The sequence below is a fragment of the Medicago truncatula genome, chromosome 1 (genome assembly GCF_003473485.1).
Source record: "Medicago truncatula cultivar Jemalong A17 chromosome 1, MtrunA17r5.0-ANR, whole genome shotgun sequence".
In the NCBI taxonomy this organism is placed as follows: Eukaryota; Viridiplantae; Streptophyta; class Magnoliopsida; order Fabales; family Fabaceae; genus Medicago; species Medicago truncatula.
In genome coordinates this window covers 3606672-3631551 of record NC_053042.1, presented here as the reverse complement: position 1 = coordinate 3631551, position 24880 = coordinate 3606672, and the positions used below count along the sequence as shown (strand labels likewise).

General features: G+C 34.5%; 3 protein-coding genes across 3 annotated transcripts; all 3 read right to left on the bottom strand.

Annotated features, from left to right (window-relative positions):
- Window positions 1-329: 329 nt before the first annotated feature.
- Window positions 330-989, bottom strand: LOC25481979 (ethylene-responsive transcription factor ERF018). Its single transcript, XM_013610406.1, has one exon. It carries the CDS (start codon window positions 987-989, stop codon window positions 330-332), a length of 660 nt encoding a protein of 219 aa, XP_013465860.1.
- Window positions 990-5789: 4800 nt separating this feature from the next.
- LOC25481978 (WAT1-related protein At5g40240) lies at window positions 5790-7353 on the bottom strand. Its single transcript, XM_024778015.2, has 4 exons — window positions 7240-7353; window positions 7081-7146; window positions 6867-6980; window positions 5790-6045 (listed from the first exon to the last, which is right to left on the bottom strand). The coding sequence occupies exons 2-4, from the start codon at window positions 7119-7121 to the stop codon at window positions 5790-5792; spliced, it is 411 nt and encodes a 136-aa protein (XP_024633783.2). The 5' UTR covers window positions 7122-7146; window positions 7240-7353.
- A 4344-nt stretch (window positions 7354-11697) lies between these two features.
- Window positions 11698-12393, bottom strand: LOC25481977 (ethylene-responsive transcription factor ERF018). The gene has a single exon (XM_013610404.1). The coding sequence runs from the start codon at window positions 12391-12393 to the stop codon at window positions 11698-11700; it is 696 nt and encodes a 231-aa protein (XP_013465858.1).
- Window positions 12394-24880: the final 12487 nt, after the last annotated feature.

Below are 24880 nucleotides of genomic sequence, written 5' to 3'. Positions count from 1 at the left end.
TTAATTTATGTTTTTGGTAGTGTTGATTGTGGCATCACTGCCATCAACTTATTAATGATTGAAGTTGGTGGGAGATAGAGAGAATGTTTGAGGGATTTGAATTCTCTATGACAGTTGCATTGTGGAACATGATGATAATGTAGAGTTGTAAGATTTAAGAGATTGATCTCAAGACTCTACTACGTGTTGCACCATGCCATCATAGAAAATCCAAACACATAGTAGAGATAATGAGATAAATTAAAATATTTTCTTAATTGAAAAAAAATTGGTGTATTATTTAATACACAAATTTGAAAACAACTATGTATATCATATATGCATGTGAATCAAAAATTCCAATTCCAAAGGATTGAATGATTAGAAAAGGTATCTTCACATTCAATTTGGTCCACATTATCCTCTTCAAAAAGTTGAGTTGAATATTGCATATTTTGTAGCCCATAAAAATTAGAGCAATTAGCAACCCTATTCATGTCATCAAACATATCCTCAAATCTCCAATCCATCCTTCTCAAATCACCAATATCATTATCTAGAGGATATGAATAAGAATTGGAATTGGCATCATTTTGTGATTCTGAAGGTACTTGTTGATCTTCTTCTTGAGTAAGCTCAATTGGTAATTCATTGGCAAATTTTGCAGCAATCTCTTGAATCTCTTGAGGGGAAAGAGAGTTGTGACTAACACTATGATGAAAAACTAAATTGATGGTAAGAGGTGTGTTAGGGAAATTGAAACTAGCATGAGGACCACGTAGACAATATAGGGCTGCATCAAATGCCCTAGCTGCTTTTTCTTGTGTGTCATATGATCCTAACCATATTCTCTCCCTACTATTTGGAAGCCTAATTTCAGATACCCATTTTCCCCATTTTCTCTTCCTCACCCCTTTGTACATCTTATCTAGAGGTTTATTGTTGGAACAAGGTGTGTTGTGATCATTGGTGGTGACATTGATACTACTAGTAGGATTGGAACAAGTCATGTGTGTGTTCATGGTTGTTGGTATATGAATTGATGAGTGGTTGGGTTTAAGTGGCTTTTATATATATAATAAGTTGTGATGATTTCCATGAAAATGACAGCTTCAATTTGAAAGGGTTGACAAAAGATGAGATAATAGTGAGATACATTTTTCAAAGACTCTCAATAGTCTCACATCGGATATGAGATGATATGACAATGAATTTATAAGTGGAAGTAATCCTCACTTTACAAGTCAGTTTTTTTTGGAATTATATTAGGCTCAACCACAATTTCCAACACTTTTATTTATGTCTATTTTGTGTTAGGTTCGACCATGATTTCCAACACTCTCATTTATGTCTATATCACAATTCAAATTTTTAATTGTATAACTCCTTAGAAAATTAATTGTATTAGTTATTTTTTATTTGCATGCACATTTTGCAACTTTTTAAATTATAATAAATACTATGAAAAAAAATATAAACTAAATTTCTCTCGTACATGAAAATTTTAAATTAATCAATTACCATTGGTTAAAATTTCTAGAAACAAATTAAATTCCTACCTTCTTCTTAGTTATTTAAATGGAACACCTAGATATTTAATCAAGAACTACTAAAATTAAGACATTTGTTATCGATTACTAGTACAATAAAAAATAAAAAAATTATGAGCCCACGGGCTAGCTTACCCCGGCCAACCAAGACCCGCTTTTTTATTGAGTTAAATAAGGACGAGCAATTAAATAGGTGAGCTCAAAACCTCAACTCAACCTATTTAAAAACTATTATTCTTTCCATCTTATTCATTTCTCGTGCGCCCTATTTTTTTTCTTCCAAAAATTCGAACTGGTGTTTTCCATTATTATAGGGTGAAAAAAAATGAATTTTTCATCAATTTGGATTTTATAATCCGAAAAAATCCGAAAATCTAAATAAATAGGGCATGTTACTTGATTTTTTTCGGATTATAGAATCTGAACACCCTCCTAAACACCCTTTTTCAAGGGAAAAACGGTTCGAATTATATAATCCGAACTGTATCAGCACAAATTATGAACATGTTTGTAACATAGATAGTAATTTTAAGGACAGTATTAATCTTTCTAACTCTCATCATTCTGTTTTAGGTCATTGTTAGTTGTTCTTAGTCAAAAATCCGATCTTTGGGTTACTTGATCAGATTGCTCCGAAACTTTCCCATAAAATCAGAAAACAATCAAGAATCAAGACTCCCATAGAAGTGACTTCTTGTGGAGCTCCGCCCCTCAAAATTCAAAATTTCATCTTTTAGACCTATTTTTCATTTTTTTTAAAATTTTTTCATATTCTCAGAAAAATCCGAAAAAATTTGCACTAATTTTATTTGATTTTTAGAATTCTTTGGTGGTATTTTTATAATTTTATGATTTTATTTAACAGATTTCTAACATTTTTTACTTTGTTTTTTTTTTCTTTTAAAAGCAAAATTCAAAACTGATGAAATGAAATATATTCTAATTGTTGATTATACATAACCTTATTTCTGATTAAAAAATTCAAATTCACTTTGAATGTTTTCGGATTTTATAATCGAAAAATCTGAATATATTTTTGAAAATTTTATATAATACGTTGAAATGCAATATGGTGGAAAAAGTAATAGTCATGTTTAAAATGGCAGATTAAACAAAATGTCATAATAGACACTGGACCCAATTTGCCACCCTAGATGCATAGGGCCAAAAAGCTGTGTACGAATTAGAGCACGTGGAGAAATTCCTCAAAGTGGACCAAAGTTGCTTTAATTCCATATATGTGTTTGGTAATTGCAGTTTTTTCGTTTCTATAAAATACTTTTGTTTCCTTTTGAAGGAGAAAAAAAACTTAGGATATTTTCCATCTATCACGACACTTACTATGTGTTTGATTTGCTAAAATGCAAGTACTAAATAAAATAGTATAAGACATAATGTCATAATATTCTCGTGAGCTTAACTCAGTTGGTAGGGATATTATATATTATATGCAGGGGCTGGAGTTCGAACCCCAGATACTCCACTTCTCCACAATTTAATTGTGTGAGCTCTAGCCACTAGACTACTTGACCAAAAAAAGACATAACATCATAACATAAGGAGATATTTTTTTTAAAAATTTGTATTTGAGATAAAAAGTTGTGTTGTGGTTTAGTAAGGGACAAAACTTTAAATTTTTGTTTTGTCCATTGCTTTCAGTTTGTCCTATCTCTAAGACAGATTTACAAATCAAACATTATATAACTTAAGTTGTCATGTCCTTCATTGCTTAGCAAATCAAACACATTGATAATATTAATAAAGACTATATTTATGTTTGAGTTTTACTTTTATATTCTATTTGTCACTTTATATCCAACCAAACAAAATTGCTATGAAAGATAATAAATGGTTATAATGATTTAAAATGAGACTTATAATTATGTGCTCTCTCCATTTCTTAATTCATTTCCTATTTATTTTTAAAATGAAGATCCTCTAAACAAATATTTAAAGTGAAGATTTAATTTGGGAAAATGCTAGATATCAAGAATGATTTTATAAGAAAGATCCAAGAATGATATGACACAATAATCACCTTTATATTTCAGTCTCATTTATTAATCTTTCATAAAAAAAAATACATTAACACCCACCACCCCATGATTTCCGCCCAGGCTGAGATTTTATTGGCTAACATTAATTTCAAGACTATTTCTTGATAAAATTTAAGGGTGATTATTCTGCCATGTCATTCTTAAAATTTTTTTGATAAAATCTTTCTTGATATATAGCATTGTTCTTTAATTTGATACCTTGCAATTTTCTTTCAAGCCAATTTAGTTTCAACAAAAAATAAACTCATATTAATCTCTAAAAATTTTATATCAACAAATTAGTCATCAATTCATTACAGCAAAGAGATTTAAAAATGTCAACGACTAATTTGAGTTAACTTTTCGCCCAAGACTAAATTGGACTGAAAAAATTACCATAGACTATAGTGATGAGTGTGACCAACAGTGTCATTGGTATCGTCATTAATTGGCTGACCACCGCCATTATATACAATCGTTTTTCTCTTCAAACACTGCCCTTATTGTCGACATAAACATCACTTTCAATCTTTCATTTTTTTTTTGTTGATTTCAACCGTTCATCTTTTATCAGCCAAAAAAAGAAAACATAAAAATATGAAGAAAATGGTACACGTGTAAATTTGGAAAAGAAGATTACTTGCATCTTTTCTACAAAATCTCTAAAAATATAAACGACAATAGCAAGCCTCAATTTAACCCATGTAAGTTCTTTAAAGCATTTAAATTGGAGGTCCTTTTCAGGTAGAGGAAAGGAATGAAAGGTTTGAAAGAAATTGAATGGGTCGCTTTGTTTTTATTGTTCGATTGAACAACCATTTCAATAACAATTTATGGGACAACTATAATTTATAAAGAAAATGAAGTAGTGGTACAAAAACTAAAGTAATAGAGAGAAAGTAAAAACATAATGTGAGTATGAGAGAGAAAGTTATCATAAAAGTTGTCAAAAATTGATTGTATAAATATCATTTCTATTAAAGAAGAAAATAATTTGACTGCATACGCATAGGTACATTTTTAAATTTTATCCGTATCGTTAATGTTGATCCACGACCTATAATTTTAATTCTCTCATCTCTCACAATAAAAAAGAATAAATTATAAGAATGATTAAATTACACCGATGTATTGTTACATCAATGCTAACTTTTGGATTGTAAGTTTATATCAGAAAGATTATTCATGTAAATTTTTAGATAAATCTATACTCACGAGCCAATTTGGTTTTGTTTATATCCACATTTTCCTTTTTCCTCTCATCACGAGCGCTATGTTCACGGAAACATGTTGTATTTCAATAGAGTCGAACTCTTTCATTTTTGCTTGAACCAATTCAACGTATTCATGTAAGTGCTTCTCTCTGACCTAAAATCCCTAAGACTTGGGAAGCTACCAAATGAAAATCAGTGCATATTTTTATGACCTTCGCTCCCCATGTCTTTTAATTAGCTGGTGTTTGGTTCTGATTATGTTTGTTTGTGTATTTGTGCTCCAATTAAATATGATACTAGCATGTTGTAGTATCTGTGTGTATTGTATCTTCCATTCAAGCAATTAGTATTACGTGTTTGTATTGGAGAATATTTAAATTAATTGTTTTGACATGCTATACTTCAAATTTGGCACCTAATTTTTAACATTAGAACACAATCGTCAAAGCTTTTAAGACACTTATGATAGAGATAGAGTGAGAAAGAAAGAAAGAGTAGTTTTTTTTAAGATGCAAAAAGAACTTAGATTAAAATAATCCTTTTAAACTAAGATGTGCTTCAAAAGGAAAATAGCAAATACAAAGTAACAAGATTCAAAACAAAATAAAAATGGGGCAATACCGCCATTACATAGTGTTGAAATCAATACAAATAGATGAATTTGTCCATCACGAATGAAAATTAACGAACTGAGCTAGGTTGTGAGCCTTCAGCCACCACAAAGAATGAAGCTTGACATATTCAAACAATTGCTTGAGAAAAATGTTTACTGTTAAAAAATTCTTGCATTTCGCTCTTTTTAAATAGCCAAATGCAAGTCAACCAGATTATCTTAAAACAACCACAAATTTTCTTCATGAAGACATGTGAGTCACCAAACTTAATCACGTGAGAACTAATATCACCAGGTTGAGCAGTGTAAATCCCCAACAAAATTTTAAGTTAGTAATTTATATGAATCGAAAATTCATAATGTGCTTCAAATCATTGCTTAGAGCTTTTCAGTGAATTCAATATACCTGAATAATGTACCATATTGGAACAATAAGAATCTCAATAACAAGTAGAGATCCACCAAGAATCCAATTTGATTCTGTTGTTGAAGAAGTGATTGGAGAATGAATAATAGGTGGTGATTGTGTTGATGGTGAGGGTATGATTATTGGACCCTTATAAAGAACAACTAGGAGTGCACCTAATATTGATACCGTAGAACCCAAGATTTTTGCTTGACTGCTTTTCCATCTTAATTTTACCTTCTCCATCCTTCATTTAACAACCATTATTGTTCACAATAAAAACATAGCAAGTAACCATAGTGAAACACACACAAAATGAAAATAGTCTAATTTTTATGATTTTAAAGAAAATCATACTATAGATGTTCACATCCAAACTAATCCTAATAAAAACCTCATAAAATCGAATATTATTTGATGCTTTAGGATTTTCATGTGTTACGACCACTCAAACCGGAGCAGATATCATTTCTCATATTATGATTTTGGCTATATTTCTTAAGTTGGCTTGCTACACTTGATCTGTAAGAAAAATGGGGAGGGTTCTTTTTAGTCCATTAGCTCACAATTTTTCGTACCATCCGATAAACTTAGATTTTTATTGCTTAAGTTGTTGGATAAAGTTGAATTTTATTAGCCTAATCTTGAAGTTTTTTTTACAGGTCAACTCACCTAAAAATTAATGTTTTATTTGTATTTAATCATGTTTTGTTATTGACGGATCAACCAGTCCGTCGACCCGTCAGGGTAGGTATAATTTTAATGTTTTATTTGTTTGGGTTGAGTTGATTTTGACCAAACTCAATAAAATTTTCATCCGTTTGGATCGGGTAAAAATCCTTTTTGTATCTTTTAGGTTCACAATTTTGCAAACTTCACAATGTTCATCAAATTGTATGAATCATGTATTATCCCATTGCTAAATACAAATGATTTTCAGGCATGTTGATAAACATATATATTATTGAAATTGAAATGTAAATATTTTAAAAAAAATATCCCTTCTTGTTCAAGCAAGTGATTTCTTTCGTATCTAGTTTTCAAGAGTAGAGTAAGAGAGATAGGAACCTGAAAATGATAGCTAGGATGAATGTAAAAGCAGGTATAAGGTTGGAAAGAGATGAAGCAAGAGTAGGTGTTGTGTATTCAAGTCCTTTATATCCAAAAAGCTGAGCTACAACTCTGCCTCACTCACACAATTTATCAAATTAAACAAAATCAAGATCAATAATTATATTACTTAAAAAATGGTCAAAAACTCAAATTCATAAAGGAAGTTCACCCCAAAACTCCAAGGAGAAAAATTCTGAAGATTAGAGACATGTTCAAAGGAGGAAGCCCTCTTGACCTTCATATATATGCATATTTAAGTTGTCAATAAACAAAATGATTCATAGAGAAGAATGGTTCAATTACTAATAACTATGTAAAAAGAGATCACCATTTGATAAAGAAGGGGAGAGGCAAAAGGAGAACAAGAGTGGAGACAACAAATGAATAGGCAATGAAGACATAGTAACTCAACTCCTTTTGAGTAGCTGCTTTGAATAGAACACTAACACTCTCTCTCTCTCTCTCTCTCTCTCTCTCTCTCTCTCTCTCTCTCTCTCTCTCTCTCTCTCTCTCTCTCTCTCTCTCTCTCTCTCTCTCTCTCTCTCTCTCTCTCTCTCTCTCTCTCTCTCTCTCTCTCTCTCTCTCTCTCTCTCTCTCTCTCTCTCTCTCTCCTCTCTCTCTCTCTCTCTCTCTCTTCTCTCTCTCTCTCTCTTCTCTCTCTCTTCTCTCTCTCTCTCTCTCTCTCTCTCTCTTCTCTCTCTCTCTCTCTCTTCTCTCTCTCTCTCTCTCTCTCTCTCTCTCTCTCTCTCTCTCTCTCTCTCTCTCTCTCTCTCTCTCTCTCTCTCTCTCTCTCCTCTCTCTCTCTCTCTCTCTCTCTCTCTCACACTCTGCTTCACTTTCTCAGTTCTCTTGATTTCAGTGTGTTTCTTTTGTCGGTTTCATTTATAAAAGCTACTGCTATTGTTAAACCAAAGATAATATTTCCTCCGTCCCATAATAACTGAGTCATTTTTAATAAAAAGTGTCCCAAAATAAGTGAGTTATTTCATTTTTCATTACATCATTAATTACTTTTTTCCTTTTATAACTCTAATTAATACTACTTTCATCTATCCCAATTCAATATATTCCACTTTGCATTTATGATAGTGGAGAATAGACCAATACTTAAAAAAAGCACTTAAAACCATTTTTCCCTATCCTTCATTTATACATTTGTCTTAATATCTATGATTTGAGCAAATGGCTCAATTAATCCAAGATGGAGGGAGTAGTAATAAAATTTCAAACTAGGCCAACTTTTTAATATTAATTGACATAGTTGAGTCTGCCACACATACTGATGTACATTTTTTTATCTTTAATAATCTATTAAAAAAATTATGAAAATTTAAATTCTTTTGAAAATAGTCATTGAGACGAATTCAACATCTTATAAGATATTATTTATCTTTGTATATTAGTAGAAAAATATATTCAAAGTATGTCAGATCAACATTGCACATTATCAATCAGATCATATAATATGGGACGAATGGAGTAACATATTTTTTTTGAAGAAATTAAATTAGTTCATCCAAATTGACAACCAGAGATAATCGAATCTAAGACCTTGAGGAATAGCATACACCCATGTTCCAAACTAATACTATTAGGCCAACCCATGTGGGTTTGGATGAGTAACATTTTTATAATGGCCAAATAAACAAATGGTTGTGGCTTTATAAGGGTCTTTGTCATACAAGTTCTTTTTTTTTGTTAGGTAAGTTGGTTTAATATCTCACGTGAGTTTTAATATTATTTTTAAAGGGTCATATTAACTCGTGTTTAAGGGCACAAGTTAAAGAACTATAAAAAATAAAAAAATAAAAAATAAATCTTACATTGAAAATTTAAATTATTAAACTTTTACAATATTAAATGCACAAGTTTTAATAAAATACTTTTTTTTTTTTTGAGCAAAAGTTCTAATAGAATACTTCTATCTTTAGTTTTTTAACTTTTTACCTTGAGTGCACAAGTTAATATTTCTCATTTCTACACCAGATATTTTGTTTGCATATAATTTACGTTAATATCTATGAATGATTTCCTTTCATAAATGATAGAGAAGGGACAACAGAAAGATGGGTGGTTGAGTTTATGATGAATGTCGCATGACTGCAAAAATAGAAAAAATAAACTTTATGTTAAAAATGTACTAAGGTGTCCCTGTGCTCTTAGAACAAAACTACACATCTGGATCACTCGCAAATTGCTGCAATTAGTGTAAATTCTATCAAGAGAGAAATCATTTGGAGCATAATGTGTTATATGTGTGAAGACAAAATAAAAATCCTTAATAATGACCTAAATACAAGGAACTCTAGGAAGTTAAGGTTTATGTAATTTAATTGATGATTTACTTGAAGTTGAAGAAATTGGTTTGTGGGAGTATGGAGCGAGAAATGTTTCTATTTCAGTTTTTGAATAAATGAGTTAGCTAATGTTGCTATTATGGAAGAACACAACAGCATTTAACTACCGTTGGTTTATTTAGTGAGCGGCGGTTAATTGACGTTGGGAGCGACTACCACCACTAGAGATATTTAAGTATTTTTGAGGTGTTAAAGAGTAATTTTGGAAGTTAAAAGAGCAATTTTCCAAACCTATACATGTCCTCACTATGGCCTAGCCCAACAAGCATATGAGCTGCTTGGTTGCTTGAGAATTGCTCTTCTCCCTTATGTTTTTGTTCATTATCATATTAAGTGAGTTAACTCATAATAAAAAATGCACCTACGTAAGTCGTTGAAAATACACCTACGTAAGATAACTCACATTTAGCTTTTTTAGGGGAATGAGCAATTCTAAATGGGAGAAGACCAATTCTCTCGTTGCTTTCCCTTTTCAAGAACTCAAAACGACAGTAATGAAATAACCCTAATTTCTTCCTAATGACCTTAGTAATTGCTCCTTGTGTATTCTGCTAATTCTACCCAGATTAATATCATATATTGCCTTCTTAATTGCAGTCTGATTCCGCTATGATCTTTCGAAATCCAATATCTTTTCTTTTGCAATATGAACTTCCAACCGCTTACTTGTTCAAAACATAATTTAGTATATATATTAAAAAAATGCGGATTAGGGCGAGCAAGGAAAGAGTGCATATATAAGTTATGGTTTATTTTGCCTTAAAAAAAATGAACAAATACATAGTTCTTTAAGTTACATGTTTGGTACAAATTATAATCCTTAGATTTTTTTATATGAAATTAGTCCTTTTTATTTTTTTGGTGAACAAGACATTAGTCCTTTAAATAATACAACATTTACATTGTTACCATTTTTCATCCAACTACGTTTAAAACAGGGATTGAGGTCCCTGTGAGCATAACTTGGTTGGCAGGGACATGCATTATTATATGTAAGGGCATGGTTTTGAACCCCGGACACCCCACGTATTCACCTTAAAAAAAGTGAATTATAGCCACTAAACTACATGATCAAGAAAAACAACATGGATTGAGAGATAGAGAGATAGATGTTACGAGGTAGATGAAGGGGTATAATTAAACTAAGTAAACAACCGCATATAATAACCTTTCAATCTACTAATACATGCTCTTCCCTTGAACAAAATTCCTACCAAACCCTAATTTTCCATGTCATAAGCTTCCCATTGACCTTCCTTGTCCTTGATCCCCCGATCGGTTCGCTTTTTGACGTCTTGAGCCAACCACAGTTCGTTCTACCCTATCCCCCTATATGTCACATTGACTTGAACCCTATCCCTCCCATGGTGTCTCACCATCAGTGAAAGTGACTACCGGTGCGGTGGCTCTAAGAACGTCCTTTGGCTGCCACCTCTCTCTCATGTTCATTTCTTGATTCCAACAACAAGGCATTCATGCAAAAGTTATACTCCCTCCGTCCCAAATTGTATGTCACTTTAGAAAAAATATTTGTCCCAAATTGTATGTCACTTTAGAATACCAATGAAACATTAATGTTACTTTTCCTTTTGTATCCTTAACTATTTATTACTCTTTCTTTTTTCAATTCTTTCATTTATTTTTCCCATATCATTTATTAAGGATAATTTTGTAAAATAACTCATAATATCTCTTTCCCACACAATATTAATCACATTTCTTAATATGTGTGAAATGCCCAAAACGTCATACAATTTGGGATGGAGGGAGTATGTAATTATCGCGTAATGTATTACAAAAAGAAAGTATAATTAATTAAGTGCAATGTTTTTGGTATTAGGTGGATCGGCTCATCTAAAGTGAGCAACTCACTTTAGACTTTAAAGTGTAAAGTGAAATATATCAATTATTAATTTAAGGATTAAAAATAAATATCGTAGATACATCATAACAAATCATGAATTTATTACAATAATAATTTTTCCACTTTACAATTTAGAGAATCTACATCCAATACCAGATAGTTGCTAGCAAGCAGCAAGTACCAATCATTCTTATTTTGGCCTGAGCTAGCTAGTGCTATAACTAAATAAAAACGTGCGCACTTTCACTAATATTATTTTAGAGTATTATAGTATGGTCGAGGTGATGTACACTACTTCTCACCAACAAAACGATAAAAAGATAATTGTGATGGATAAAAACCAGTTATTTCATTACTGAAAAATAAAAATTCGCGGCAAAAATCATTTATGGAAAACATTTAATCACTTTATAAAATCTTTTACACCAAAATTAGTAATAGATTTAGAGAAAAGTTTTATATTTCCCTTCTCTAAATTTCTTTCAGTAATTTGTATTTTTTGTATTGTTGGTGTATTTTTTAATACACAAAATTTTGTCTTTCTCTTATCATATATGCAATTGAATCAAAAGTTCCAATTCCAAAGGGTTGAATGATTAGTAAAAGTATCTTCACATTCAATTTGGTCCACATTATCCTCTTCAAAGGGTGGAGTTGAGTATTGCATATTTTGCAGCCCATAAAAATCAGAGCCATTAGCAACTCCATTCATGTCCTCAAACATATCATCAAATGTCCAATCCATCCTCCTCAAATCACCAATATCATTATCTAAAGGATATGAATAAGCATTTGAATTGGTATCATTTTGTGATTCTAGAGGATCTGAAGGTACTTGATGATCTTCTTCTTGAGTGAGCTCAATTGGTGGCGACGACTCATTGGCAAATTTCGCAGCAATCTCTTGGATTTCTTCTGGTGAAAGAGATTGGTGACCAACACCATGATTCACAGCTACATTGATGGTAAGAGGTGTGTTAGGGAAATTGAAACTTGCATGAGGACCACGTAGACAATAAAGGGCTGCATCAAATGCTCTTGCTGCTTTCTCTTGTGTGTCATATGATCCTAACCATATTCTCTCCCTACTATTTGGAAGCCTAATCTCAGATACCCATTTTCCCCAATTTCTCTTCCTCACCCCCCTGTATATCTTATTATCACTACTATTAGGGTTTTGATCAGTTGGTGTGACATTGATATTAGGGTTTTGATCAGTTGTGGTGACATTGATGCTACTAGTAGGATTGGAACAAGACATATTTGTCAGCTAAGTGTGATGAATGGGTATATGGGTTTAACTTGCTTTACATACAAGTGTATTACGGTATATGAATGGGTGAGTGGATGTGGGTTTAATTGGCTTTATATAGTGAAGATTTTTCTATGACATTGACAGCTTCATTTTTAAAGGGTTGACATTATTTTTGGATCATAGATAAGACACAAATGAGATACATAGTTAGGTAGTATGATTTTTAATGACTCTCACAAATATGTCATTTATGTCTATTTTTTTTCTCTCATTAAATGTAAGCCTCTATGTTTTTAAGAAGGGAAATGTTTGTTGGGTGATTGAGGGAAGCTCGGAAAACCGTCCACATCGAGGCTAGAACAACCGTAGCAAGAGAGACACCACACTCTTACCCAAAACTTTAAGGCAATGGGTTTATGAGTCCTCTTACTTATAAGGTGTTCAACCTTTACTATTTTATCTGATGTGGGACATATAACTCACACTTGCCAACCAACAATGTTAACTTATGTTTTTAGGGTATATGTTAAAGATACTACAAATATAAATTATGCATTGGAATTGTGTTAATTTATTTATCAACATTTATAAATTAGTTTTTCATAATAAATATTTGCTATTAATGGAATTCTTAAAATGTGTCTTAAGATCACAACTTAGCATGACCCTTTTACGACATATAAATGATTTTATTTTATTTTACAAAAGAAATCGAAAATTCCAAATTAACTTATAAATTTGGGTCATGTTAAGGCACTTGTTAAGGATTCGAAAAAAGGAATAATTGGTAAATTTTATGTAGAAAAAGTGCTTTTAATATTTCAATATGTTGATTACACAATTTTCAAGATAAAGTTTCTATTTAAGCTTCTTAACAAGTGTACAAGTGTCCTATTTTTCTATAAATATTAATAAGAGGTGGTTAATTCTATATATTACTCCCTCCGTCCCAAATTGTATGACGTTTTGGACATTTCACACATATTAAGAAATGTAATTTAATATTGTGTGGGAAAGAGATATTATAAGTTATTTTACAAAATTATCCTTAATAAATGATATGGGAAAGATAAATGAAAGAATTGAAAAAAAAAAGAGTAATAAATAGTTAAGGATACAAAAGGAAAAGTAACATTAATGTTTCATTGGTATTCTAAAGTGACATACAATTTGGGACAAATATTTTTTCTAAAGTGACATACAATTTGGGACGGGGGGAGTATTAATATACTATTAGTCTTACATAGAATTCTCTTCAAATTTTTATATCACATATCATAAAACTTACACTCTCTGATCATTATTATAAGCAAAAATTAACATTTTAAATTCATTCATTAAATAATGTATGTGGTCTATAATAAAGACCGTATATATCATTAATTGAATGAATCTAAAATGTAGATTTTTGCTTATAATAGTAACTGAATGAATGGTGTATATAATTGTAAGAGAAGGGAACAGCTACCAGTAGTGCTAGTGAGATGATGATCAGAAAAAAGCTTAGAAAAGTGATCGCACTTTGCATATTAATGGGAAATTTGGATTGCATGTAGTAGTTAAAAATGCATGCATTCATGCACTATGATCGTCGTCCAAATAAGATCGAACGTTCCAAATTTTATGATTAATTTTAGATTCAATGAATATCATAAAATATAAACCGTCAAATCTTAATCAAACGGCCACAAATCTTCCTAATTCAATAATGCAATCCTGAACCTCGATAGGGTGCTAAACGCAAAGGTGACGGTGTAGGGCCAAAAAGCATGTGTACGAATTAGAGAACGTGGTGAAATTCCTCCAAGTTGGTGGACCTAGCTAAGATGCTTTCATTTCCATATATGTCTTTGGTGATTGCGGCTTTTTTGTTTCTATAAAATACTACCTCCGTCTCTAATTATAGAGTCCTTTCGAAAAAATAACGGGAATTAAGATAGTGTATATTTATATTAAATATGTTTGTAATTAGTATTTTTTTACAATTTTATCCTTTAAGAGATAAATGATTTATGTTTTCAACATATTATTTATTGTTGATTGAAGAAAAAGATGTATAATTAATAGGGGCATGTATATAAAGAAATAATTAATGTAGTTGGAAATAGCAAAGTGGTCTTATAAAAAGGGACAATTTATTTTTTCAAAAGGATCTTATAATTAGAGACGGAGGTAGTACTACTTTGCTTCCCTAAAAAAAATTTTAAAAAAAAATTGCTTACGATATTTTCCGATATATCATGCCACGTAATAATCTATACTATATAGAAAGAAAATTTAAAATTTAGTTTTCTTCACTAAACTTTACTTTTAAGTTTGGTCCCTCCTAAATTTAATTCCTAGCTCCGTCAGCGATATATCCCAAATGAGACTTCTTTCAAAAAATGATTTAAAATGAGATTTATAATTATGTGCTTTCTCAAAAAGTCAATTCCTTTCATATATATATATTTAAAATGAAGATTAAATTTGATCCCACAAAATTTTATTTCGACCCATTTAGTCCCAACAAAAACTAAATTTACATTAGTCTCTAACTTTTTTATACTAATGATAAATTGGTCTCTACACATTATAACAAAGAGACTAATTTGTCTTCAATATAAAAGTGTCAAACACTAGTTTGAGTTTATTTTTTTGTCAGAGACATAATTGGATCAAGAAAAAAAATTGGAGACTAAATTGAATTTTCACTCATATGCGACCTTGAGTATTTGGGAACAAAGTCTTTTCTGGTAAGTTTGAACTTTGAACTATATATGCTTGGAAGTGATAATATTGTGATGAGTGTGGACGGTCAATTTGAACAACGGCCGGCTATGTGAATATTGTACAAAATTTTAAAACCAATTTTAACTGTAACTTCTATGGATGTAACAGAAGACTATTATACTCATCGCCAACAAATTAAACCATTCGCGATCATGATTAACTAGCAAGAATAAATTGATGTATGGCAATGACACCAAAATGAAACTACAGTATCGATATGTTCTTATATGTATATGTTTATCTTGTCATGGGGCAAACTAAATTAATATATATATAACGAATGTTAAACTCAGTTGGTAGGGACAACGCATAATATATGCAAAGGTCTAGGGTTCAAACCCTGATCAACAAAAAAAAAAAATATTAATAGATATAAGGGTCGACCTAGACACGACTCAAGAGAGGTGCAAACAGCTCAATCGAGCTGGGTCTCCCAAAGGCACGGGCCTTAAAAAAAATTATAGCCCAATATCAATATTATCCCTCACCAAAAAAATATTCCTTTATTCTGATTATATGATATGCTCTCCATCCAGCTTCTGTCTTCTTGCGTATACGGTATACGCTTGTGACTTCTTCTTTTTCTCTCAACGGCAGCAACTCAACCAATCCCTCCACCTCCGATCGGCAACCACCATCTCAACCGATTCTGATCACCGACCTCCATCTCACACACCGTTTCCACCGAATCAGATGTTGTCAATATCATCAAACCACCCTCAATTTGTTATAATCACTTAATTGGTCAATTCGAAAAGCTATTTTAAATAATCACAACAATCATCTCCTTGTCTGCAGAAAATATTCCTTTTCCCTTTTCCGAAACGACACTATTAGGTAAATTTTACCTCTCTTTCGTTAAGCTTTTACTTCCTTTCATGAAAAAAAAAATCAATGTATAGCTTCATGAAATAGCAATAGAGATTGACTGGTTTTTTATATTGATAGAGATTGGCTGATTTTTGTTACCATATTTGATAGAGATTAGCTAAATTTTATAGAATCACATAAGTCAGTAACCATGTTTGATAGTGATGCTAAAAATCACATAATTAGTATGAACTTGATAGCGTATAATTGCTAATTTTGTTCAATGTTGAACAATATGGTGCATATTATTTCTTCATATTTCAGTGTATAATTGATATATGTTGCTAATTTAAATTTAAATTTAAATAGGAGATTGCTCTTTTAAAAGACCATGCTATTTGTACATTTGGGCGCCTAAAATCATCGCAAATGTCAAGAGTAAAGCATGCAACAAGTTAAGCGTTACCCATGCAATAATAAGTCAAGTATCATGACTTAAGAGGAATACATGTAGCAAGGAAAGTGTTACCCATGCAATAAATCAAGTGTCATGACTCACGAATACATGCAACAAGCCAAGTGTCAAGATGAATACATGCAGCAAGTCAAGTGTTATCCATCACAACTTATGAAGAATATATGCAACAAACCAAGTGTCAAGTGGAATACATGCAGCAAGTCCAGTATCACTCATACAATAAATAAACCAAGTGTCATGACTTAAGAGGAATACATGTGACAAGTTAAGAGTTAAAAGGAATACATGTAGCAAGTCAAGTATTACACATGCAATAAAAAAAGACGATTAGATTTTTAAATAGGTTTTTATTTTATTTTTCTTGGACGCATTTCTTTTTTTGGATATTATGGACTGATGGAGTATTACTTTATAATTTGCCAATATATCATCATGTAGTTTTTTTTACTGATACCATGTATAGGTTGCCAAAAGAAAAAATGGTGATATCTGGCTTTAATTATGCCATGTCATTCTTTAGTTTTGCTTGCTTTAATTATGCCATGTCATCCTTTACTTGACCTGGTCTTCCAATATTATCACACGTTGCTTGCATCATCAATGACATGTAGCCGTTATTGCTACAAGATTCCATATTTGAAAACTAAACTAGATTCGGTTCCTGACCAGTTAATTGTGCACGAGACTTTACTACAAGTCATGAAGTCAACTAACACCCAACTAACGCACGAACAATCAATCATGTACGTGTATAACTTTCAATTCTTTTCGATTGATAGCTACTTTAATTATATTTTTTACACAATAAGCAATTTTAATTTCAATTTGGTTACACATAGACAAACATATTCTTTAGTAGCTCCCTATGAACACTCATACTAGTCAAAATAGAGGCACCAACTATTTTATTTTAAAGACCAAATGCTAATTGTAATTAATCTCTTTCTATTATGTTGCATGTTTGACTCTTAATCTGTTTGTATTAATTAATTAATGACATAACTAGAAGTTGAAACTATGCATGGACGGAAACAATTATGAGTAGTACTACAGTCCTTAATGCGGTTTTTGTGGAAAGTTCAGTACTTTACCTAAAATAGCAAAAGAAATGGTTATGGTTTGTTTGGTTTTTTTAGGAAAGAATGGTATTTTGGTAGTTAGTAGTATGCCTAAAAAGTTAATTTTGTACTATCTTAGTTTCTTATTTAAATATTTTCATGTTGCAATGCACACATTTTACATGCGCAAGATGATTATCATACACGAAAATAGGAGTTACTATGTCTAAATGATTAGATCAATACCTAGGTGATGTAATACCACCGTTCTTCTTTAATGTACCGAAATTAAGTGGTCTCCTATTTTTATTTTTATTTTAAGAAACAAAAATGGTATATATTAACAAAGACGGTAAAACCTCCTAAGTATAAGATATATTAAGAAGTCACCCCTCAAAGAGTCAAACAAATGTAGTAATTACAATAAACCGGGTGCGTCGATACCTAAACAAAGCATAGGATCCGACCACCACCTTTGAGAACCGTACATAAATGTGGCTTTACTAGCTTTTAGCCACCATAAAGAGTGTAATTTTACTTTTTCTGATAAGCCTTCAATGGATGTTTGGGTATTATTAAAAAGTTTGTTGTTGCATTCATTTCAAACCATCCATACACAAAGTAACCAAATGAGCTGCAGAAAGGATCTACGCGCCCTCGTATGACCTGTACAAGTAATAAACTGAATAAAGTGGTCACTAAGATCATGGGGATCAGCTCCGGACACGCCAATCCACGCACGGATATGCTGCCAAATTGCGCCAAAAGTAGCACAATGAAGGAACAAGTGATTTGCGGTTTCTGCAATACCGCATCCAGCTACACACCCAGCTGCCTCGACTGCCAGACACCGACGCCTCACAAGATTGGCTTTAGTTGGAAGCCTATCCCGAATCAAACGCCAAGCCAGAATGGAAACCTTCAAAGGAACCTGCTTATGCCAGACAAGGTCTCCGACACCAACAATTGGAGGATCGGCAACAGTAGTTAAAATTTGATAGGCCCCACGCACTGTGTAAACATCATCAGTGTTGGACTCCCAAAGCCACCTGTCAGAAATATCAGACTGCAAAACAACACCATTAAGTAATTGCCTACACTCTTCTACCAACTCCTCCTCCCACACCCATAAAGGTCTCCTCCAATTCCACACCCCTCCTCCACTCTCCCACCCAAGAGCAAACACATCTGCCACCGTACACATTTTGTTATTCGTTAAGTCAAATAAACGTCTAAACCTTGTCCGAAGAGGGACATCACCAAGCCACCTGTCATACCAAAAGTAAGTAGACACGCCATTACCTACCCTTCTCGAAACCCGCTCCGCAAACCAACTCCCCTCATCGTCACCCATCCCATCCCTAATCTTCACTACTTCCTTCCACCAAGATGAAGTACTCCGACCCCCTACCTCCAACCTCCCTGCCTCCTCACCATATCTCGCTACCAGCACCCTATACCAAAAACCATCTCTATCTACCAACATTCGCCAACACCATTTACCTAACAAAACACAATTAAACTCCCTCAGCTATCTCACTCCCAACCCTCCATACTCCTTTTGTAAACAAACAGAGTTCCAAGCGACCCAGGAAATTTTCCTATTATCCTCACTCCCTCCCCAAAAAAATTTATTAAAAATAGATTCAATGACAGAGATTATACCTGACGGAGCTTTGAAGAAGGAAAGGGCATAGACAGGCAATGAGGTCAAGACAGACTTGAGAAGAACCAACCGACCCCCAAAAGAGAGAGAGCGACTTTGCCACCCCGATAATCTAGACTTTATAGTCTTCAACACAGGTTCCCAAAAGGCTAACCTCTTCGGATCACCACCAATAGAAAGACCCAGATACAGAAACGGAACTTTACCAACTTTGCAATTTAAAATAGAGGCTGCTTCATTCAACCATGAATTCTGAATATTAATTCCAACCAACATACTCTTATGAAAATTCACTCGCAAACCAGACATCCCCTCAAACAAAATCAACACGGCCCTCAAAGCTCGGACATTAGCCCAACTTTTAACTCCAAGTAACAGAGTATCATCAGCAAATTGAAGATGGGAAACTACTACTGATCTGTCATTACCAACCGCGTACCCTTTAAACAAATTGGTCCGCACCGCCGCACTCATAAGAACATTAAGACCTTCAGCGGCTATCAAAAACAAGAACGGAGATAGGGGATCCCCTTGACGCAGACCCCTCTGTAAAGGAAACTCATCTGTAGGGCTCCCATTAACTAAAATAGACGCTGTAGCTGTTGTCACACAATCCTTTATCTATTTCCTCCATAACACAGGAAATGCCATTTTTTTTCATTACATCATCTAGGTATCCCCAATTGACCGAATCATACGCCTTTTCAAAATCCACCTTAAACAACATCAGTTCCTTTTTCTCCTTGCGAGCCTCATCCACAACCTCATTAGCAATCAAAATTCCATCTAGAATCTGCTTATTTTTCACAAAGGCAGTCTGCGAATCCGAAATAACCTTTCCCAAAATCAATTTCAATCTATTAGCTAGAACCTTCGATAGAATTTTGTAAATAGAACCAACCAAAGAAATAGGTCGAAAGTCATTAAGGTGTTGGGGACTATCAATTTTTGGAATGAGAGCTATGAAAGTGTTATTGATACCTCTAGTCAATTTACCATTCCTGTGAAACTCTGTAATGAAGCGCACAATATCATCCTTCAGCTCTTCCCAAAAATCTTTCAGAAAGCCAAAGTTCACCCCATCCGGTCCAGGACTCTTAAAATCATCACAGTCCCACACCGCTGTTTTAATCTCTGATTCTGAAAACGGCTTTATTAAATTGCTTCCATCCGCATAAGATAACTGATTGAACTGAAGATTGTCAACCCCTGGCCTCTGCATATAGTGAGCCGCGAAATGATCCCGGAAATGTGTAAACACTGCACTCCTAACAGGTTGAACCCCTTCCACAATACCACCATTCACCATCAAAGAAACAATGAAATTACGTCGCCGTCGACTAGAAAGAACCGAATGAAAATATCTAGAATTAGAATCTCCATCTTGTAACCAGAGAATCCGAGACTGTTGCCAAGTAATACTAGTGTTCACACGAGATAATTCATGCAGATTCTGAGAAATATCCCTCATTTCCTCTATCTCATCGGTTGACAACCCACCATTCTCACCTTTAATATCCAATTCCGACACACGAATTTTTAAAGAATCAAGTTTACCAGTAATTTTTTTGTGTGATCCTCATGCCACTCCTTCAGAGCCAATTTAATTAATTTCAGCTTCTCTCTAAGCACAAAGCCGCCCCAGCCCACAATTTGAAAGGACTCTAATTTATCTTTGACAAACTGTTTATAACCCGGCATATCTTGCCAACATTTCAGCATTCTAGTTGGACGCGGTCCCCAATTTTCCTCATCAACCGACAGCTGAAGCGGACAATGATCAGATAGACCCCGTAGAAGGGCAACCTGAATACTATTCGGCCACTGCGCACACCAATCTTCAGATAGCAAAAAACGGTATATTCTACTCATAGAAGTACCGTCTCCTTTAAACCACGTAAAACGACGGCCACAAAGCGGTAAATCACACAACCCATTGTCCTCTATAAACATATTAAACTGCTGAAAATCACTTATACCACCGCCTCCCCTTGCAGACTTTCTTTCCTCCGCATATCGGACCGCATTAAAATCCCCACACACACACAATTTCGCACCCCCTACCACCTGCAGTCTTACAGACAAGGCTGTCCATAACTCTTGTTTTGCCCTGAGATCACAAGGAGCATAGATATTAAAAAGATATAACTCCTTATTAGTTCGAATGAATCTACCATGAATCATGAGCATATGTTCTTGACTCGCCGATGACCATACCTCTACCTCCGCAGTATCCCACATCGTTAACATCCCCCCAGAGGCTCCCACCGATGGACGAAACGAAAAATCATGACTCGAATCGCCCCACAAAGAATTACAGAGCAAAGCATCACACACCGCTAATTTTGTTTCTTGAAAGCACAAAATAAACGGACTTTTCTCACCAACTAGCTTCCTCACTTCCCTCCTCTTCTCCAACCCCCCTAATCCACGCACATTCCATGATAACAACTTCATTACAACGACCTCCCCGCGCTGCCCCCTCCCCACACCACTCCTCCTAAACCCCCCCAACCTCCACTCCTCCAACATCCCTCACCGGTTCCAAGACAGGACCAAACGCCTTGTTCTTAGGTCGAGATAGAATACTGAATTTGTTATGATTCGTCTTTGTAAAAGAGACACCTATAATCCTTCCTACATCCTCTATGTCCTCCGCCCTTGACTCCTCGTTCCCTTTTAAAGCCACCCAATTCAGCCAGTCATTATTCACCGAATCTGACGAGTCATTATTTGAGTTTTGTTTTACCTCTTCTAAAGATCTTGTGATTCTCTCCCTTTGACGTCGTCTGTTACTAATTTTCTATTTTAGTGATTTCAAAACTTTTGATTTTCTTAGCACTTGCAACACCTCTTCTCTATCTTTACTAGGAAGCCTTGCCACTTTTTTTAAAGTAAGAACAGGATGTCTAAGAACACCACCGGCTTTCTTCTTACCACCGGTGACCTTACTTCCACCGCCACAACCAACAGTACCTTTCATAACTTTCTTCACACGCTTTTTATTATTAGAAATAAGCCCAATATCACCTTGTTGAACATTTTGTAACCAATCCACACTCCACGGACCTGAATGAAAAGACTGTGCATCGTCAATGGGACACGTTGTCGAATTAATTCTTTTTCTCCTTGGTGCCCCTTTGACGTCATCATTATTAGATACCACATGAGCAAGGCCATCAAAATCTAACTCCACAAAGCCACTAGTGAAGTTCCCAGTATCTTTTTTCTCACAATTTGAAGTAGTGCCTTCAATTTCCAATTCCAACGAGCCACTTGAGAAAGTCACAGTAGCTTGCTTCTCAAAATGTGTGGCTGACATGCTTCCTTCAACATTGCATACCTCATCCTCATGCATTTGTACTATATTACCATTGTGTTGCCCATGCAATCTCCAACGTGAACAGCAGCCACGTCCCTAGTCTTCATTCCCAAATTCTCCAACTGTGTCTGCACTTTAATATTAGCATTACTATTACTCCGTTCTTCTGCGTCTACTAGATCTTCAATAATTTTCTCCGCCAAAATATCAACATTGTTATTTATTTCCACCACATCATGCATGTCTGCATGCTCTTGACTAGCAGCCTCAGACTTAACATCTTCCTCGTACAAGCATGCGTCGTCACCGAGATTTATCCCCAACTCCTCTACTATTTTAATATCCACCAAAACACCATCAACCAGTAAGTTATCAGATACATTCAACACTTCTAATAACGGAGTTGAGATCAAAATTCTTGCATAGTCAAATCTTTCTCTATTCAAAGAACAAGTGTCCGATCTTAGGTACCTTCCGCAATCCAAAACACAAAGTTTAAAAAAATCTTCATTCCAAGCATGTAGCGGAATCCCATAAACTCTAACCCACGTTCCCCTTTGAAAAGGTATCACAGTCTTGTCCCACCACACCAAGTTAGAAAAAATCAAGTTGAAAAATTGTTTCGCTTCACCGACAATGTCAGACACATTTGTACTTGAAAGGGAGTGCACAAATACCTTGTCTGCACCAAGCGGGATAATATCAATATCTTTAAAGCCCGCATCCTCCACACGATTTTGAATCAATGGTATCGATGCCCCATCCACAACCGTACCAATAAGACCGCGACTAGCCCATAACCGATCCTCCTCATAAGATGTATACTTCCGTACCAATGTCGTCGTTTTGGCCAAATTATCCGTACTTGCTTTCCTACCCTCCTTCCTCTTCTCTGGCTTCTCTCCTCCTCCCTCTCCCTTCAAACCCTTCTTCCCCGCTCCTCCCACCATCACCCTCACTGACCCCACCCTCCTTCGCTCCCACCACCTTCTTTGTCTCAACGCTCTCTCTTTTTTCTCCCTCATTCACCTTCTTACCCTCCGTAACTCCCTCGACACCTCTCCCACCATTCACCTTACCTCCCTCCTCACCACCTACTCTCTCTCCCTTCCTCACCACCTCATCTCTCCTACCCGCCTTCCTATCAAACCTAACAAGCACTGCACGGACACAATATTGACCAAAACAGACATTGTTCAAAGCTTTCAGTAATTTATCCACGTCTCGAACCTTAGCAAACTTAACAAACCCATAAACATCACCGTTCCTATTCCTATTGTTTGGCACAAAAAATTCTTCAAGAATACCACAAACTTTGAACCCCTTTCGCAAGAAAAAGGTCGGTGCTTGTGCAGGAAAGTTTGTAATGTAAAAAGTGACAAACCGTTTCAATGTCGACGCTGCCTAAACGCCTATTCCTTCTTCCTTGTGCGCATTGTTGACACGCACTGGCTGCTGGCTGTCTGTGTTGCGCAGTTTTGTCCTACGCGTTGATGCACAGTACCCATCAATCATCTTTGAGACATCAGTGTCGTAGTCGCACTCCTCATCCCATTCACAATCACCCCACCGCACCATTCTTCTATCTGAACGTTCTGAACCTGTATCATAGTCCCCATGGTAGCGATCCTCTCGTGAAGAAAACCTAACCCTAGACGTACGAGGCTTGTAGTCACCGTCCCTATTCCGACGCCAATCGCCTTCTTGAAGCCTGTCCTGACCTTGAGTATTCTGTCGCCGCGCTTTCCTCTGTCTCGGTCTCACGTCGATCCAATCCCCCTCAATCCCCCCCCCCCCCCCCCCCCCCCCCCTTTGTGGCACCCTGCATGGACCCCAAACCCCCCCTGTGTTCCTCGCTGCCAGTGAAACAAACCGGCGCGACTGCCTGTGGGTGTACCACTGCCCGTCGTGTATCTCTCTCTCAGTCACTCGGTTCCCATTTTTTTTCTATAATTGAAAACTAAGTGGTCTCCTATTCATAATTGTTTGAACAAAAATGACTTATGAAAATCACGTTCAATAATATTTGACCTAAAATAGCAAAATAAATGGTTATGGTTTTTGTCAACCTTTGATGTAGGGAGTAACTTTGATGTACATTTATAGACTACAATGTCGGTGTATTATGGGTTAAAATTGTTGTTTACTTTTGGTAAAAAAAGAAAGGGAAATAATATATCAAATATATCATGTGTACTTGTTAAGGACTTATAAAAGGAAACATTATCTTAAAAGTTGTGTATTATACTTTTTCAATTTAAAATTTGTCTTTTTTTTCTACGTTTAGTTTCTTAACTAGTGTCTTGTGGACATCGGTTATCAAGACACAAAAAGAAATTGGTGTTTACTAGTTAAATAATATTATGGAAAAGGTTGACAAATGCCCT